The 15,953-nt window shown below is 42.7% G+C and overlaps 3 protein-coding genes across 4 annotated transcripts; 2 read left to right on the top strand and 1 right to left on the bottom strand.

Annotated features, from left to right (window-relative positions):
* Positions 1 to 980: 980 nt before the first annotated feature.
* Positions 981 to 4,269, top strand: fth1a (ferritin, heavy polypeptide 1a). Its single transcript, XM_084540775.1, has 5 exons — positions 981 to 1,273; positions 2,062 to 2,167; positions 2,864 to 3,010; positions 3,299 to 3,424; positions 3,836 to 4,269. Exons 2-5 carry the CDS (start codon positions 2,066 to 2,068, stop codon positions 3,992 to 3,994), a joined length of 534 nt encoding a protein of 177 aa, XP_084396901.1. The 5' UTR covers positions 981 to 1,273; positions 2,062 to 2,065; the 3' UTR covers positions 3,995 to 4,269.
* A 146-nt stretch (positions 4,270 to 4,415) lies between these two features.
* Positions 4,416 to 9,150, bottom strand: mcee (methylmalonyl CoA epimerase). 2 transcript variants are annotated; one of them, XM_084540774.1, is made up of 3 exons: positions 9,004 to 9,150; positions 8,066 to 8,406; positions 4,416 to 6,745 (listed from the first exon to the last, which is right to left on the bottom strand). In XM_084540774.1, the coding sequence occupies exons 1-3, from the start codon at positions 9,029 to 9,031 to the stop codon at positions 6,593 to 6,595; spliced, it is 522 nt and encodes a 173-aa protein (XP_084396900.1). In that variant the 5' UTR covers positions 9,032 to 9,150; the 3' UTR covers positions 4,416 to 6,592. The 2 variants fall into 2 exon arrangements, with proteins under 2 accessions (XP_084396900.1, XP_084396899.1); XM_084540773.1 differs by lacking the exon at positions 9,004 to 9,150 and having other exon boundaries at positions 8,066 to 8,992.
* On the top strand, positions 9,030 to 15,867 carry mphosph10 (M-phase phosphoprotein 10 (U3 small nucleolar ribonucleoprotein); the record flags this gene model as incomplete). The annotated part of the gene is given in 12 exon segments (XM_084540772.1): positions 9,030 to 9,059; positions 9,062 to 9,219; positions 10,605 to 11,274; positions 11,353 to 11,519; positions 11,614 to 11,779; positions 12,515 to 12,656; positions 12,783 to 12,850; positions 12,933 to 13,070; positions 13,154 to 13,264; positions 13,636 to 13,743; positions 13,840 to 14,070; positions 15,484 to 15,867. Coding segments are annotated over 12 exon segments (2,139 nt in total). The 3' UTR covers positions 15,634 to 15,867.
* Positions 15,868 to 15,953: the final 86 nt, after the last annotated feature.

Consider the following 15,953-nt stretch of genomic DNA (forward strand, 5'->3'; position numbering starts at 1 on the left):
TTAGTACACTGAGGCGAGCCTCATTTACAGTGCAGACGAGAGTACAGAGCAAAACAGACAAAATACACAACAGATATTCACAATAAAATACCATAAAGAACAGAATGAAAAAAAAGGATCAGAGGAAACAATTGCAAACGGTGGACAGGGAATTAGTAATTAATGATTTGAAGTGATTGAATGGGACGAGTGAGTTTAACTTAAGAGTTAGCTGTAGATGATTCCAGATGTGTGGGGCATAAGCTGAGAGGGCAGACCTCCCCAGCTCAGTCCGAATTTTGGGAATATACAATTGCAACCAGTTGCTAGAGCGGATATTGTAAGTGATTGTGGACTCAACAAGTAATGAAGAGATGTAGATGGGAAGTTTGCCGATGAGGGCTTTATAAATAATATATGTATATATATATACATCACGGACCACTAGGGGTTCGCGGACCCCCGGTTGAGAATCTATGAACGATAAGTGGTCATCAACTAAATAACTTAAGTACAGTATTACCAATAAAATGAAGCAATCATTGTCCTCCTCTCAGTGTGATGTGACCTACTTGCCTGATATTAATGGGTAAATTTAAATGACGCCATTTTAATGTTTAACACTGGCTGACGTGGACCCACTTGACTGCTTTATATACTGTTGGATTATTCAATTTAAATGTCCTGAATAAAGTTTTAAGCCAGCTATAACTTTAAATAATTCCAACTGTGGGATAAATGTAAAAATATTATATATTATTATTGTTATTGTAACGCTCAGGTGAAAAGGTGGGCCTGCCATGTCAACCGCCATTAAAAGCAAGAGAAGAAGAAGAAGACGAGGAGAGAGGTTTATGGGTTTACCACGTGGTCTACCGTCAACCTGTACGTGAGTAACGTGCTTGGTCAACCGTCTGCTAAGCACTGCGCATGCTCAAAGCTCCTCCCTCTTCCGGGCATTGACGTCACTGTCCAGACCAACTGTTTATCTGTCGAGGTCCAGGACGAATTCTCACATAATCTATCTTCTCTCTAGCGGACGGTGAAGGTTACCTGCTTCAACAGTGCTTGAACGGCAACCTTTCAACTGTCTTCGAACATCTCAGTCTCTTCTATCACTCAGACTTCCATCGACTTCCAATCGGCAACATCCAACACGAACTTTTAGTACGTTTTAAACATCAGCTAGCTAAGTTATCCTAAAAGGCACGTTTAGCTTCGAAGCTAACTATTTGTTTTGCTAACATCTCGGACATCCTCGACCTCCTCGGAAGACCCGCCACGGAAAAATTAGGTAAGTACGCATTTGTATTGTTCTGTTTTGTGCATCCGTGTCGCGGATAGATCGACAGTGACAGCCGTTTTTGTGCAATTTGTCTTGTTTATCGCCTCGCCGCCTGCGCCAATGTGGCCTTGGCACAGTTGGCCGCTCCATCCTCTGCGCAATCCTCTCTGCGCCAGGCCTGGCACACCACACCAACAAAAACAACCTGGTGGTGATATGTCGATAACTAGTACTTTATATAGAAACACCGTAATAAATCTCAGTTTAAAAGCATGCGTAATGTGCACTGTTACGCCAGGGTTTGCGTAACTTGGCATTGTGTAAGTCTGGAGAACCAGTTTTGGAGTTTTATGATTTTCTGGGATTTGTTAACTCTTTTTTTTTTTACTATTATTATTATTTTCGTGACAAAAACACTCCCTTAAATGTATTTCTACTAAGCACAGACATCATGTTTCAGAAAATAACTGGGTGGAGTGTGATATACAATAGCCCAGATGCCTCCAGATGTAACATTAGCCAATCGATTTTCCGTATCTTTGACTTTTGCTTCACCTTCAAAATATTTTTAGTTTTATTTCCTGGAATAAAATCATGTGATCTGTTTTTTTAATGCCACGCTGTGATCCAAAGTCCTGTCTATATAGATATATAGTAAAAAGGAAAGTTAACTTGATATAACCAGAGTATTGTTCAATCATTACAGTTTTACCACAGCTTCATGTGACAAGCGTGTGTTTTGTGGGGTTTTTCCACCATCATCATCATATATCAATTAAACTTCATCTGTGTTTCAGAACCATGAGTTCCCAGGTGAGACAGAACTACCACCAGGACTGCGAGGCCGCCATCAACAGGCAGATCAACCTGGAGCTGTACGCCTCCTACGTCTACTTGTCCATGGTGAGAGTCCGTTAGGTGGACGGAGATAAAGGAACACAAAGTCAGCACAGTGAACGCAGATATGTGGATGAGCCCAACACGGAACGGGCGATAGGACAGGTAGAAGTGGTCTGCGAAAAAGAGGAACTGTTACGCTTTGATCGTTTTTTTATTGAGAAGTGATTCTAATATTTTTTTTTTTAAATAGAGTGCTTTGTTTTTTTGTCCCTATATAACAGCTGTGGCCTTATCAAGTATATCTTCATTCTTTCCATGTCTAAGTGCAGCGAGTGTGCCAATAAAGAGCATGTGAGATGCTTGGAAGTGCTTTACCACGCTGCCTGCTGCCATCAAAAAGAAAAGCTGGCAACAGAGCTGTTTATTTAAAAAAGAAATAATACTCTGTTGTTAAGCGTATGAGGAAGTTTTAGACGTCAGATGCTGGAACTGAGGGGAGGAAAAAAAATGTTTTGTGGGTCGGTGATTAAACGGAGGTTGAAGTTCCCTTTGAGATTATGTACAGAGAAAGGACAGAGTACACAGACTGCTTGCCCTGACAAACATATGAGTCACTCTTAAGTGCAGCTTTCCCCTCTCGCACATTTGTATTTTGTATTATTCTCTACTTCTTCTTATTTTCTCACTGCACGAATGGCTGTTTTGTAACCTTGGCAGCTATTTTAATCTGAGTGATATTTCCCTCTTCCCTCCTCACAGGGCTACTACTTTGACCGGGATGACCAGGCATTGCACAACTTTGCCAAGTTCTTCCGTAATCAGTCCCACGAGGAGCGGGAGCATGCCGAGAAGCTGATGAAAGTGCAGAACCAGAGGGGAGGAAGGATCTTCCTGCAAGACGTCAAGGTACGAGCCTTGTGAAAAGAAGAAAGTATTTTGTGTAAACGCGCGTCAACTTCTCATTGGGTGTGAGATTGCATGTTCCGGGCTATCGTAAAGTCCACACTGGGAGGGCAGTGCAAGGCCGGAGTGATACAAAGGGCGTGGGTGTGCTTTGCCGCTTATCTTTGTCAGACACACAGACGCAACCCACGGAGCATGAGTAAAACGTTAAACCGCAAACCCTCGTCCGAGTGACAAGGAATCGAGAACCGCTCGTCAATAATCTTTGTCTTGACCTGCTTTGAATTGCAGAAACCCGACAGGGACGAGTGGGGCAGTGGCGTCGAGGCTCTCGAGTGCGCCCTGCAGCTTGAGAAGAGCGTGAACCAGTCGCTGCTGGACCTGCACAAGCTTTGCTCTGAACACAACGACCCACACGTGAGTATTAAACCCTGGCTCGATGGTTTCACAGAGAACTAAGGCTAGCAATTCAGTATGAGGCGACACAAATCCGTAGTTTTCAAAATTAAAGCATTAGGAAATTACAAAAATACACCGATCCGAGCACGAGCACAAAAAAAAATAGGTTTCACATGCAGAATTTGTTTTGTTCTGTGCAATTTCCTGCACAATCTGCAGATTTCCTCTAGGTGTGAAAGACATGCGTCAGTCTCTGATGTGGCCAATATGAGGTTTAAGCAGTCCAGTTTCTTTGAAATCAGTGTTTCTGGCAAAACCAAACCGATCCAAGTCTTCGCGAATTGATAAGTCTGTCAGGGTAGTCGACACAGGCAGGGTTTACAGTTTCTGTGTCTCAGCTCTCAGTTAATGAAACTTTCTCTCCTTCAGTTGTGCGATTTCATCGAGACGCACTACCTCGACGAGCAGGTGAAGTCCATCAAGGAGCTCGGAGACTGGGTGACCAACCTGCGCCGCATGGGAGCGCCCCAGAACGGCATGGCCGAGTACCTGTTTGACAAGCATACCCTGGGCAAGGAGAGCAGCTAAATCCGTCCAGATCACACTTGCAGCTTCTCTATGTGTATATTTGTATCTTGTCTCCAGGTGTTTTCTAGAACATAAAGCCACCTGCATGATACCAGCTAGAAATCGAAACTTCTTCTATTACTCATGCCACCGCTAAAAGCCCCGTGTGAGCTGTTACATTCAGTTCCCACTCCTCTTTCTTCTTTTATCAGCTGTGCGCACTATTACATATTTGCTGTGCTTAATGCCAGAAGTTATTAATCAGACCAAATAAACCGAACCCTCTGGATTCTGAATGGTATCGTTTATTCATTTTTTTATTTTTTGTGATCTTGTTCATTTGTTAAAAATGGAACTTTTCAACTAAATCAAGCTGTGTTGTTTCACTTCCCTTCGCCGAGCGGGGGGCAAGCAGGGTTGACAACTTGGGAGTAATAACATTTAATTTAAGTCACAATAATAGCCCACAGAGCAACGTCAGAAATCCCCTAATCTTGTTATTAGAGGTCAAAAAATAAATGGTCGGTCTTTAGATGCTGAACAATAGTTTTGGTAGCTGCAGCAAGAAAATAATCACTATGTTTACCTGAACGCGGAGGGCATAATTACGGGTTTTTCCAGACGCTGTGGCCTTTAAAAAGTGCACACCAAAATCCAAAATAAACGGCTTGATGCGAAGCTAAACAACATCATGTGTCGGTCAGGAATCATAAACTGCCGCAAGAGCTCTCTTTCTCTTTCGTAATGATTTGTTTCAAACGTACAACATGGATGTAGGTTTTTATTTTTTTGAGGGCTATTAAAAAGTAATCAGGGGGAATTTTGTTTAACAGGAACTTGCTTGTTTGTGACTGTGAGTCACGGAGTTTTCCAGTCTTTTGCAATTACTTAAAGTCCAGTGTTTTTGTGCTGGGATACAAACTGTTTGTGCCAGAGCTTTGTGGTAAGTAGTGCTCCATCTAGTGGTGATCTACGAGCATTAAGATCGTTAAAAAAAGCCAGAATAAGCTTCACACTCACTTGCCAGTTCATTAGGCACACTAGCAAAAAAAAAACAAATGCATTCTAATATAACAGTCCTGCACTAAATCTAATGAAGGAGGCTGTGGTTTATGGTACTCTCTCGAGTCAGTGGACCGGGCTAAATAATTGAATTCAGTCCAGGTTAATCCACCGTTCTCACGCTGTTTCAACATAAACAGTGAAGCTTGAAGATTTTGCACAGAACTGTTAAATTAGAATGCATTTCTTTTCACTAGTGTACCTAATGTTTCGGCAAGTGAATATATTTGGACATCAACACATTGATTTTTTTGTTATTTCAGCTGCTCATCAAAATATAATTAACCTTAGTATCGCCTTGCATGTCTTGGACCATGCAGCTTTTGTCCTCCTGGGTCAAATTTGAAGCGTTTTTGTTTGACTATTTATAAAACCTATAAAATATAACACATTTTTAAGCCAACTGCTGACAATAAACCATTCAAATTTCACCCCCAGGACGATTACTTAATGATAATGGTCTTAATCTGCAACGGGTCAAATTACTTTTCAGCCGCTGACAAACTGGTTGCAGCTCCTGCATATTTTCTCCTATTTGAACATAAATACTCTCAGGTGACAGTCTGCGCTTGAAGCTCATCTTCAGTATCAGCCATGAGGCGTAACATTATGACCACCTTCCTAATATTGTGTAGGTCTCCCTTGTGCCTCCAAAACACTCGGGACTCCTCAGAGAATGGATATGGGCCTTCTGAAGGTGTCTGGTAACACGGCCTTTGAGGAGAGGGGCCTCTGTTGATCATCCTACAGATACTTGATCAGTTTGGGATCTAGTGAATTTGGAGGCCACCTTGTGCTGTTCTTCATGTTTTGTTTTTTTTTGTTGTTCCTAAAGTGTTTTTGTGTGTGTGTCTGTGTCAGGCTGCATCCTGCTGGGGATGGCTGCTGCCATCAAGGAGTGTCATTGCTATGGGGTGAGGGTGCCTGGTCTGGTCTAGGTGGGTGCTACATGTCTAAGTGACATCCACACCAATGAATGCCAGGTCCAGAAGTTTCCCAGCAGAACATTGAATCGTCACAAGATGGTCAATGTTATTCACTTCTCCTGTCAGTGGTCATAATATTGTGGCTCATTGGTGTATATGACGTAGGTTTTATTAAACAGTTCAAATAATAAAAATTGTCAGTGCCCAAACATATATGGAACATTTTTATATGAAGCTACACGTAAAGAAAAAGCATCTTATGCTATTTCTGCATTTATTTAATGTTCTCTACATGAGGTGAGATCAGTTTTGTATCTTGCATTCGTTGGAGCTGCGTGTAGTCACGCTGCTGCAGGAGTGGTGCGGGATAGAAGCCAACAGATCAATCAAAGAGTCACTGAGCGTTCACTGGCATTGCACTTTATAGAAACTGCACGTCAACAACACGTACCACACTGTAATTTCGTCCCAGACAAAAACAGGAAAGTCAAGATCAGCACTGAAGCAGAAATGGAGGAACAACATCTCTGAAACGAGAAGTGCTTTAACAACAATGATCGATGTGATTATCAAACTGGAATTCAAACAGTAGATGTGAATGGACAGCTTCCTGTTAGACTGATGATGATGATCACGCTTCTTCGAGCTCCACCAGCACACCGTCACAGTCTTTAGGGTGAAGAAACATGACCGGTTTCCCGTGAGCGCCTATCCGCGGCTCCGCCGACAGAGTCCTGATGTTCTTCGCTTTCAGGTCGGCTATCGCTGCGTTAATGTCGTCGACCTGCAACCGAGAGGAAGAACTTCGTTAGCTCTTCGAGTTAGTCGGTTGCACACTTGATCAGCCATAACATTATGGTCAAGCGATTAACGTGGATCACCGCGATACCATGGGATGGGCAGCCCGGGCTTATTGATGCAGATGTGGAGTGAAGGTTGGCCCTCAGTGTGTGGTTCGACCCAACAGATGAGCTACCATAGCTACCACCTACGTCTACTGCCACTGAGCATCAGAACTAGACCGTGGAGCAATGTAAGAAAGTGGCTTGGTGCAATGAATCGCATTTCCTTTCAGGTCTGCAACAGTGTTTTGGTTGGTGGATCGTATAAAAGTACCATTCCCATAAACGCCAGGTTTCCCAGAAAAAAAACAAACAAAACAAAAAGCACTACACTGTGTGAGATCCTTCACATCACTTCACAAGTTGAAGGTTGTAATGTAGTGGCTGATCGGCGAACAGGCAACTACAACTCAAGTCCAAAGCCGATAATAGAGGCCTGAGTCATCTTTAAGTGTAGACACTAAACAATCCCACCATCACAGGTGTGTTCTCGTTAAAGCGAACCCCAGCAACATGTCGTGTTGGGTTTTAAGTGCAACAATAACACCGTCTCTGCTAGTGGCTGAATATACTGAATACACGCTGTTGACATTTCTGCGACGCTTGCTCTGCTAAACGCGGGTTGCTCTATCCGTTTAATATGCACAGGGAAACAAAATTCACGAAAACCGGTTTGTGTTTACAGTGTTCACTAAAAGGGCGCATGTGAACGGCCTCCTCTTGTGGCATTTACACATTTTTAAGTGGAAACTTTCCGTGACTTCCTGTGGTCGTAAACCCCCGAGCTAAAGAGCTGCAAACCAAAAGGTAAACCCGTTAAGTCTGCAATTTAAGAGAATCTTTAGGATGAAGTGGAATATGTGGTTTGTTGCATGAATGTCCTGCTGTTTTTATTTATTCTTGAAGTTATTAAATTCATATTTTAACATCAGATTGGTCTTACAGACTCTTAAAACACACGCGTAACTAAATCTGAATTAGTAAACTGCATTAAGGTAGGTGCCCTTACAAGGTACACATGTGTTGGTGTTGTTCCCCAGAGCGTTACTGACTGATGAAATCATTATTGTTGCTGACTCACGATCACATGCCATGGCGCACTGCAACACCTGTGATCTAACACCTGTAATGTCAAAGAGGTCTATTATGAAAGCTGCTTTACGTGCACACATACCTGGAGAGAAGCCATCTTCGAATAACTCACCATCCTTTAAAAATAAATACCCATGTTTTGCACAGTCATTGTTATCGAGACGTCTCACCTCTATGCAAATGTGGTGCATCCCTCCAGACTTGTTCTTCTGTAAGAAGCCAGAGATGGGACTCTTCTCCCCCAGAGGGTGGAGCAGCTCCAGCTTAGTGTTTCCAAGCTCCACGAACACGGTGTAGACGCCGTGCTCGGGCAGGGGCACCTTGGCGCTCACCGTGGCGCCCAGCACGTCCCGGTACAGAGCCGTGGCCTTCTCCATGTCTGGGACAGCGATGGCAATGTGGTTGAGCCTTCCCAGCTTCCACAGGGATCCGGGGACCACCTGGTGGAGGGACGCCGTCGTCGAATGCGCCCTCGGGAGAATGACTCGGGAACATCTGGAGATGCCTGCCACTGAAGAAACAAAATAAATGTGGCGAGAAGAGTTGCAGTGACAGCCGTGGGACAACACGGTGTTACAAGAAGGTTGCTCAATCATTCAATTCAGTCGATTTAGTTTACAGCTTCCAAGAAATGGAGATTTAAATGTAGCATGAATGAATTTTACACACATTTCCTTGTTATTAGGGGTCAGGTTGAATCTCTATTAGATTATAAAATGAGGGGCTGAAAAGTTTTTAGCTGCATAACATGAATTTAATGACTGATTTACATCCATTTGGTTATATTTTTGACGAAATACTCCCATTAGTTATGAGTTTGCAGTTTGTATATTTGCTAACTATTAAACTGAACTGGGATCAAATTAAACTGCATTCAGTAAAACTATCTTTGCACGTCACATGTCAAACTAAAAACACAAAAAGCGCCATGTACACAAACAATGACACAAACTCCTGATGTAACGTGCGCGTTGTTGTGTTACGTTCAAATGCAGGCTAGTGTCTCTTGTTGTTCGGTGTGAAATAAGTGGCCGACTATTCTTCTAAAAGTAACCGCACACTTTATTTTGTTAAGTTTTAAGTTAGATAATTATTGACACAAACAAACCTGCAACCTTCAGCACGGCGGACGCCATGTTTGCACCTCGGAACCAAAAAAAAACGCGGCGGCGGAAGAGTTTCTCGGTGAGCCTGTTTACGTGCGACACACGCCGCTCACACACATGTCGGGGGGAGCCATGGCCAGTGGGGATGTGTGGAGTGTGCTGGAGGACTGCGTAAAGACAATAAACGCCAACACAGCACAGCCGGAGAACTTTTTAAGGCAAGGTTATTGTGTTGTTGTGTTTCTTGTCAAAAGTTGCTGCGTGTCCGTAGAGAAATGGGTTGGCTAGCTAACCGGAAGCTAACTGCACGAACTGCTAGCTTTAGCCCACTGTTAGTATCACGCTATCACAGGCAATAAAAGTCAAATAGTGACGGTTTTATTAGAATATTTAATATGAACAGAGTTTCTATTGGTGCATATGTTTATGTTGATGTTGTATGTGGTTAAAAATTCGAGTTTTTCCTCAAACTGTTCATTCTATGTCAATTTATCAACATTAAATGCTGCTTTTAGAGCACAAAAAAACATGGTGTGTTTGTGATACCTGACATTTTATAAGACAATCAGGTGCTGTGACATACCTACACGTTTGTGTAACTCAAAAAACAACGACTTCTGAATTTATGGAACCATGCTGTTCATCTCTTAACTACTTCATTAACTAATTAACTGGTATTAACTACATTTGAAGTGCCACAAAGCTTCAATAAGATCAGCGCCTGGACTCAAGTTTGACTAGGAAAGCACAAACTCTTTACAGCAGTGTTAAATAGTTTAGGGAGTTGAAATATCTGAAATGACTGAACGATGCGTTCCATGTATTAGTACAGATTCAGGTTTATTTGTCATGTGCAGGATTGTTACAGGGTTAAGAGTGCAAGAACTGGTCAGCTCAGCCGTTAAGTAGCACAAAAGAGCAAACAACAGTATAATTACACATTGTAGTGCACCAGCAGATAGGCTGTGTGTTCAGTGTCCAGAGATTAGTTTATCATGAGCTGAGGAGTCTGATGGTAGAAACAGTCCTTCAGTCTTTTTGTGTGTGCAGACTGTTCTTCCTGAAACTGTCACTGTATTTAAAGATAAGATAACCATTTAAGTTATTGCTGAGTTAGATCAAAACTATAAAATAGAGAAAATATTATTATCTACTGTTCAAACAATTTGTACAGTTGTGATACTAAACTAAAGTTAGATGAATGTGTATGTACGTGTGGCTATAACTCAAGACGTCCAGATTTGGTCTCTTCTTGTCTCAGTGCTGCGTGAAGTAACACAATTATTATAAAAGTTATAAATGTTTTACTCCATGTTATGTTCGCAAATGAGGTGTTTATTCCAGGTAAGGAAGTCAACTCTGCAATAAACAGGAAAAGCCTTGAAATTGTGTCTCAGAAAAACTTATTTCTCAAGAACTATCCCCATAATTCTGTCAAGATGATGCTGTTGTGTTATAAATTCCAGTATTCAAGATTGCAAACCACAGATCTGTACCCAAATTTATGTGTGTGCCTTTGGGACAAATACAGACAAAAATATTTGTGTTTTTTATATATATAATCTGACCTTCAATTCTGACTGTGTGTTTTTCATGTTTGCAGCCTTCAAGATGGCGTTGCAGCCGACTTTACATCTCTCACTAAGACCCTTTATGACCTCCACAAAGCTCAGGAGCCCGCAGATTTTACAGGCAGCCCGCTGGCTCAGCTGGTCGTGGAAAACTTTGACGAGGAGCAGATTTGGCAAGAGCTGGAGCTGCAGAACGGCGCCGTGCTGAAACACTTTACAAAAGCCATTGATGAGGCTTTATCAGACGAGACATTAACTGTGCTGGTGCAGGAGGAGGAGGTGGAAGAGGAGGAGAGTGGTCATGAGGAAGATGGAGCAACAGATGATGAAAATGTTGATGAGGAGGAGGAAGAAGAAGAAGAAGAGGAGGAGGAAACACCCAGACAGTCAAAGAAAATGCCGTCTGAGGATTACTCAGATGAGGACTCGGATTTAGATTTTGATGTGGATGCTCTGGAGAAACGAGAGAAACATAAGAAGGAGGTCGGGAGGAAAGGCTCCAAAACAAAAGTGGTTCCCTCTGAGGTGGATGATAAGTTCTTCAAACTGTCAGAGATGGAGTCGTTCCTTGATGATATGGACAAGCGCGAGGGCAAGGAGGGTGAAGGTGACGTAGATTATTTTCAGGATCTGCCTTCTGATGAGGACGAAGACCTCGACTTCGATCAAATGACGTCCTCCAAAAAGGAAAAGAAAAACACCGTATGTATTTCATCACAGATTATTTCTACTGGTCCCTGACGGTACAGAAAATACATTGATTGTTGTTTATTCTAACAGGTAAAGAGCTCCAGGAACCTCAAGTACAAGGACTTCTTTGATGCTGTGGACAGTGAACCAGCCAAAACAGATGACCAGTCAGATGGAGAGGACGAAAGCCAGGAGGAAGGTGAAGAAGAGATGGATGACGAAGATGATTACGAGGGTGAAGAGGAGGGTGACGATGAGTAAGTGTGAACAGAATTATGTAGCGCGTGCAATGATGTGTGGGAGAAGCATGTTCCGCTGATTCCAGCATGTTTGTGTCTGCTCCCTCGCCAGGGAGGAGGAGAGAAGTCAGCTCAAAGCACCTCATAAGAAAGTGACCTTTAACTTTTCTGGGGATGACGACAGCGAGGGAGAGGACATGGAGGACATCTTCGGGGGGAAAGCTGCAAGCTCAGCGAAGTCTGAGTCAAAGTCGTCTTTTGAGAAACGGCAAGAAAAGGTAAGCAGGTTTTAGGCAACCAGTCCTCATTCTGTTTAACAAAGGCATCGCTAGCCGTGTTAATGAGGATTGAAGATGAAGCGTTTAACCCATGCACCCCGCAGCCGATACATGTGTTAGAAGCATTGTCTCCAGACAACAGGAGTAGAAGCAAATTAGTTTTGTATATTCCTCTTTGAGATCGAGACTTTACCTTTTCTACTTTTTGTCATTTGTAACTTATACTGCCCCCTACTGACAACACAGAGTATTAGCACCAAACCCGTCCCAAACTTGTTTCTGTTTCCTATTTTTGCTTCAATTTGCTCAATGAAATTTGCTTGACTCACACCTCAAACCTGAAGCAGTAACCCCTTCAGATTAAAAGGACAGGTCTCCAGTCTATCACAGGGCTAACACAGAGAGACACTCACACCTACGGCCAATTTAGAATCACCAATGAACCTAACCAGCATGTCTTTGGACGGTGGTAGGAAGCTGGAGAACCTGGAGAGAACCCACGCAGACACAGGGAGAACATGCAAACTACACACAGAAAGGAACCAGTCGACCATGATGGATTCAAACCCAGAACCTTCTTGCTGTGCTTTAACCAAAATGTGCACATATAATACAAAATATAAAATAAGTCGAGCAAAAGTCTGATGCTTTACCGACTGCGGTCCAAGCACGTCCTCTATCTTGACACAGAGCTGATTTGATTTCACTTAATAATCTCGTCGTTCCAACCGACAGATGTCGGCGAAGATAGCGGAGCTGGAGAAATCAGCTCTTGCGGTGAAGCCCTGGCAGTTGACCGGAGAGGTGACGGCGCAGGCCCGTCCCGAGAACAGCATGCTGGAGGAGCACGTGGAGTTCGAGCAGACGTCCAGGATGGGTGAGTGTTACGTTGGATTTATACACTTATAAATACATACAGCGGTTTTATGTTTATGTCACAAAGGCGAGAAGTTATTTTATTTTATTTCCAACCAGACAATAAGATGTTCATTTTGTTTTGTAGCCCCTGCTATCACTGAGGAGACCACACTACAGCTTGAAGACATAATCAAACAGAGAATTAAAGACCAGGTTAGTCATAATAACTTCTGCTTTATAGTTTTTTCCTTGTTCTTGTCTGATTTCTAACCTTTTTCACTTGTGTTTCTGGAAGGTGTTTGATGACGTGGTCCGAAAGGAGAAACCTAAAGAGGAGGTGTTCGAGTACAAGAAGAGGTTAACCTTGGACCACGAGAAGAGCAAGCAGAGTTTAGCAGAAATCTACGAGCAAGAATACCTCAAGCAGAACCAGGTTCGACTTTTCTCTTGTTTTCATCGCTTTCCTTCGTCTGGTATGAACCCCTGCCTCAGTCCTTTATTTTTTTCTTATTTCAGCAAAAGACAGAAGAAAAGGAGAATCCGTCCCATGTCGAAATTCAAAAACTTATGGACACGCTCTTCATAAAGTTGGACGCTCTCTCCAACTTCCACTTCACGCCTAAACCTGTGAGTTTTAACTGATGCAGTGACTAAAATTACCAATAATAATGAGAATATTCTAACAGATCTGGATGTCAGCCACTATAAATCACAGGTTTATTTCATAAAACAGGTTTTTACTCTGGTTTTAACTGAAGCCACAGACATTTTCAATTTAATCGGTGAATCCGAATGTTAAAAAACCCTAGACACGATAAGGAAATGCACAAAGTGTGTTGAATTTTAACAGAACAAATGCATAAAAATAGAAATGTGGTAAATAAAATAAGTGAATTGATGATTTGAACGTGTGTTATAGTAAATAATGTGCTACAAAGGTTTAGAAAACCAGCACAGTTAATGTCAATCACATTCATGTTTGCCTCTGTGCTCCACAGCCTGTTCCTGAGGTCAAAGTGGTGTCTAACTTACCATCCATTGCGATGGAGGAGGTGGCTCCTGTCGGCACTAGCGACGCTACACTCCTCGCACCACACGAAGTCAAGGTTTGTCACGGATCCGTCGCGTTTCGTGCACAAATGTCTATTTTAATACGTGTTTAATTTAGTTGAATGTCTTACAATAATCTCCTTTAACTGTAGGAGAAGAACAAGGCAGGAGATATACTGGGCGCCACAGAGAAGACGTCGACAGACAAGAAGCGCGAGAGGCGCAACAAAAAGAAGGTGAAGCGTCTGAAGATCCAGGAGAGAGAGCAGAGACAGAAACTCAAAGAGGCCAGTAAAGCTGGGGAGAACAAGAAGCCTTCGAAGGCTGAAGTCACGGAGACGCTGAAGAAACTCACGAAAGGAGGCAAAGCCACGATACTTAAGGTGAGAGCTTCGCCTCTTTGCTCTGTTCTGTTCACAGCCAGGACCGGCACTTGTTCCACGGTAGGAAGTCGGTATAAATCCACCAATATTTAGAGTTAGAAGATAGAAACAGAAGAACGAAACTGCCGTGATACGAATATTGACTGTGTCACAAATAATTAAGTGGACGAAAAAGACTAAATCAAAGCACTGGTGTGATATAACGCTTTAAGCATCAACTCGACTTTAAAGAATCTGAAGTCGTGCAACCCTTGCTTTATACGCTTAAGAGGAAATTTACACCACCATATTGGACAGCCATAGTCACTAGATAGTTTAAACTCATAGTGTAAGAACGCTACTAAATATGTCTGTCTTTTAAATAGCATCGTGTTTCTTGATGCCCCTGATAAAGTTGTTCCATATACGACAAGTGTTGCTGGAGTCTTGACCACTTAATGTCTCTTTATCTCCTCCATGCACCTTGGAAGTATGTTAAGTTGGCACAAGAAATACTCTTTCATTTTTAAATCACCCTGCCATCCACATGGTGTAAAAGAAAACTTGATTCTTGGCTGGTCTGTGGCTACGCATCCACAGACCAAAACACATTTCTATCAGAACCGGCATTAACATTTTCAGGAGCTGCGGTTGCTTTTCTGTAGCTCCCTCTGCACAACAATGTCTCATGTTCACTGCCTTATCCTTCCCCGGATCACTTGTGATGGGTACTGACCACTGCAGATCAGGAACATCCAACAAGAGCTGCAGTTTTGGAGACGCTCTGAGATGCCAGTTGTCTAGCCATCACAGTTTGTCCCTTGTCAACGTCGCTCAAATCCTTCCACGCGCCCATTTTTCCTGCTTTTGACTACATCAAATTCGAGGACAAAGTATTCACCTGATAGGCGGTTTAGGCTCCTGCGTCAATTTGATGCCCTAGCTGTGGTGACAGCCCAGACCCTAACACCGTAAGCGTAACGTGCACCTCCCCAGAAACGTAACTTAGTAACGTAGGTAACGGCGTCTAGTCCTGCAGTACTTTAAATGAGCCTTAAGTCATAATGTTAAGGCTGATCGGTGTATGTATTTAATGCATGTCTTATTTTTGTAATAGAGCCCTTTTAACATTGTGCCGTTGGTAGTTTTACTTCAAATAACGGACAAAGCACTTCTTCCACTTCAGACTGAATCAACACAAGTCTTGTATGAAATAAAAGACACCAGCACGGTCATTTGAGCTTCTGCTGCATCCTGGATCAGCTGACCTGTTAGCTCTGTGTTGCTATCACAAACTGGGTCATCTATTTCAGGCAGTCAGATGTTTTGCATAGCCTCTGCTTCCACTATCGAGTGCCTCCACACCTTTTTAATACCCAAACAAACATTGCATTACCTTCCTCTTATGATGCCGAATATGTTCCTGTGTTTCAGGATGAGGGGAAGGACAAGGCTCTGCGGTCCTCCCAGGCCTTCTTCACTCAGCTGCAGGACCAGGTGAAAAGTCAGATCAAAAGTGCAAAGGACCAGTCTTCAAAGAAGAAGAAACAAAAGCAGCTTTCTGTCACCAAACTCAAGTTATAATAACCGGCAACGGATCGTCGCGGATCGTCAACTTTTCACTGTACAGAGTCTTTATGAGCAAGCCGCAATATATTAAACCAGAAAGTCCTTGTAAAATGTTTCCATTTTTATTAAAATTAATCAAATGCTCAGGTGTGTTTGGTGTTTATTTGACTGAAATAAGTGAACATTTTGACTTAAATGTGGAAAGGAATGTACAGTATATGCACAAACACCTTGCCACCCAGTTCACACATAGTTTCTGGCCATATATGGGTCATTAGAGAAGAAAAGAAGATACCTTTTACAGGTGAGTCTGAGCATCCTCCTCTAAATGCAGG

The sequence above is a fragment of the Chelon labrosus genome, assembly GCF_963514085.1.
Source record: "Chelon labrosus genome assembly, chromosome: 3".
Lineage (NCBI taxonomy): Eukaryota > Metazoa > Chordata > Actinopteri > Mugiliformes > Mugilidae > Chelon > Chelon labrosus.

Coding starts and splice junctions, on each gene's coding strand:
- fth1a (XM_084540775.1), top strand. CDS start 2,066: ATGAGTTCCCAGGTGAGACAGAACTACCACCAGGACTGCGAGGCCGCC. Junction 2,168..2,863: donor CCTACGTCTACTTGTCCATG/GTGAGAGTCCGT, acceptor CCCTCCTCACAG/GGCTACTACTTTGACCGGGA. Junction 3,011..3,298: donor TCTTCCTGCAAGACGTCAAG/GTACGAGCCTTG, acceptor TTTGAATTGCAG/AAACCCGACAGGGACGAGTG.
- mcee (XM_084540773.1), bottom strand. CDS start 8,491: ATGATTGAGCAACCTTCTTGTAACACCGTGTTGTCCCACGGCTGTCAC. Junction 6,746..8,065: donor TGCACCACATTTGCATAGAG/GTGAGACGTCTC, acceptor TCTCGGTTGCAG/GTCGACGACATTAACGCAGC.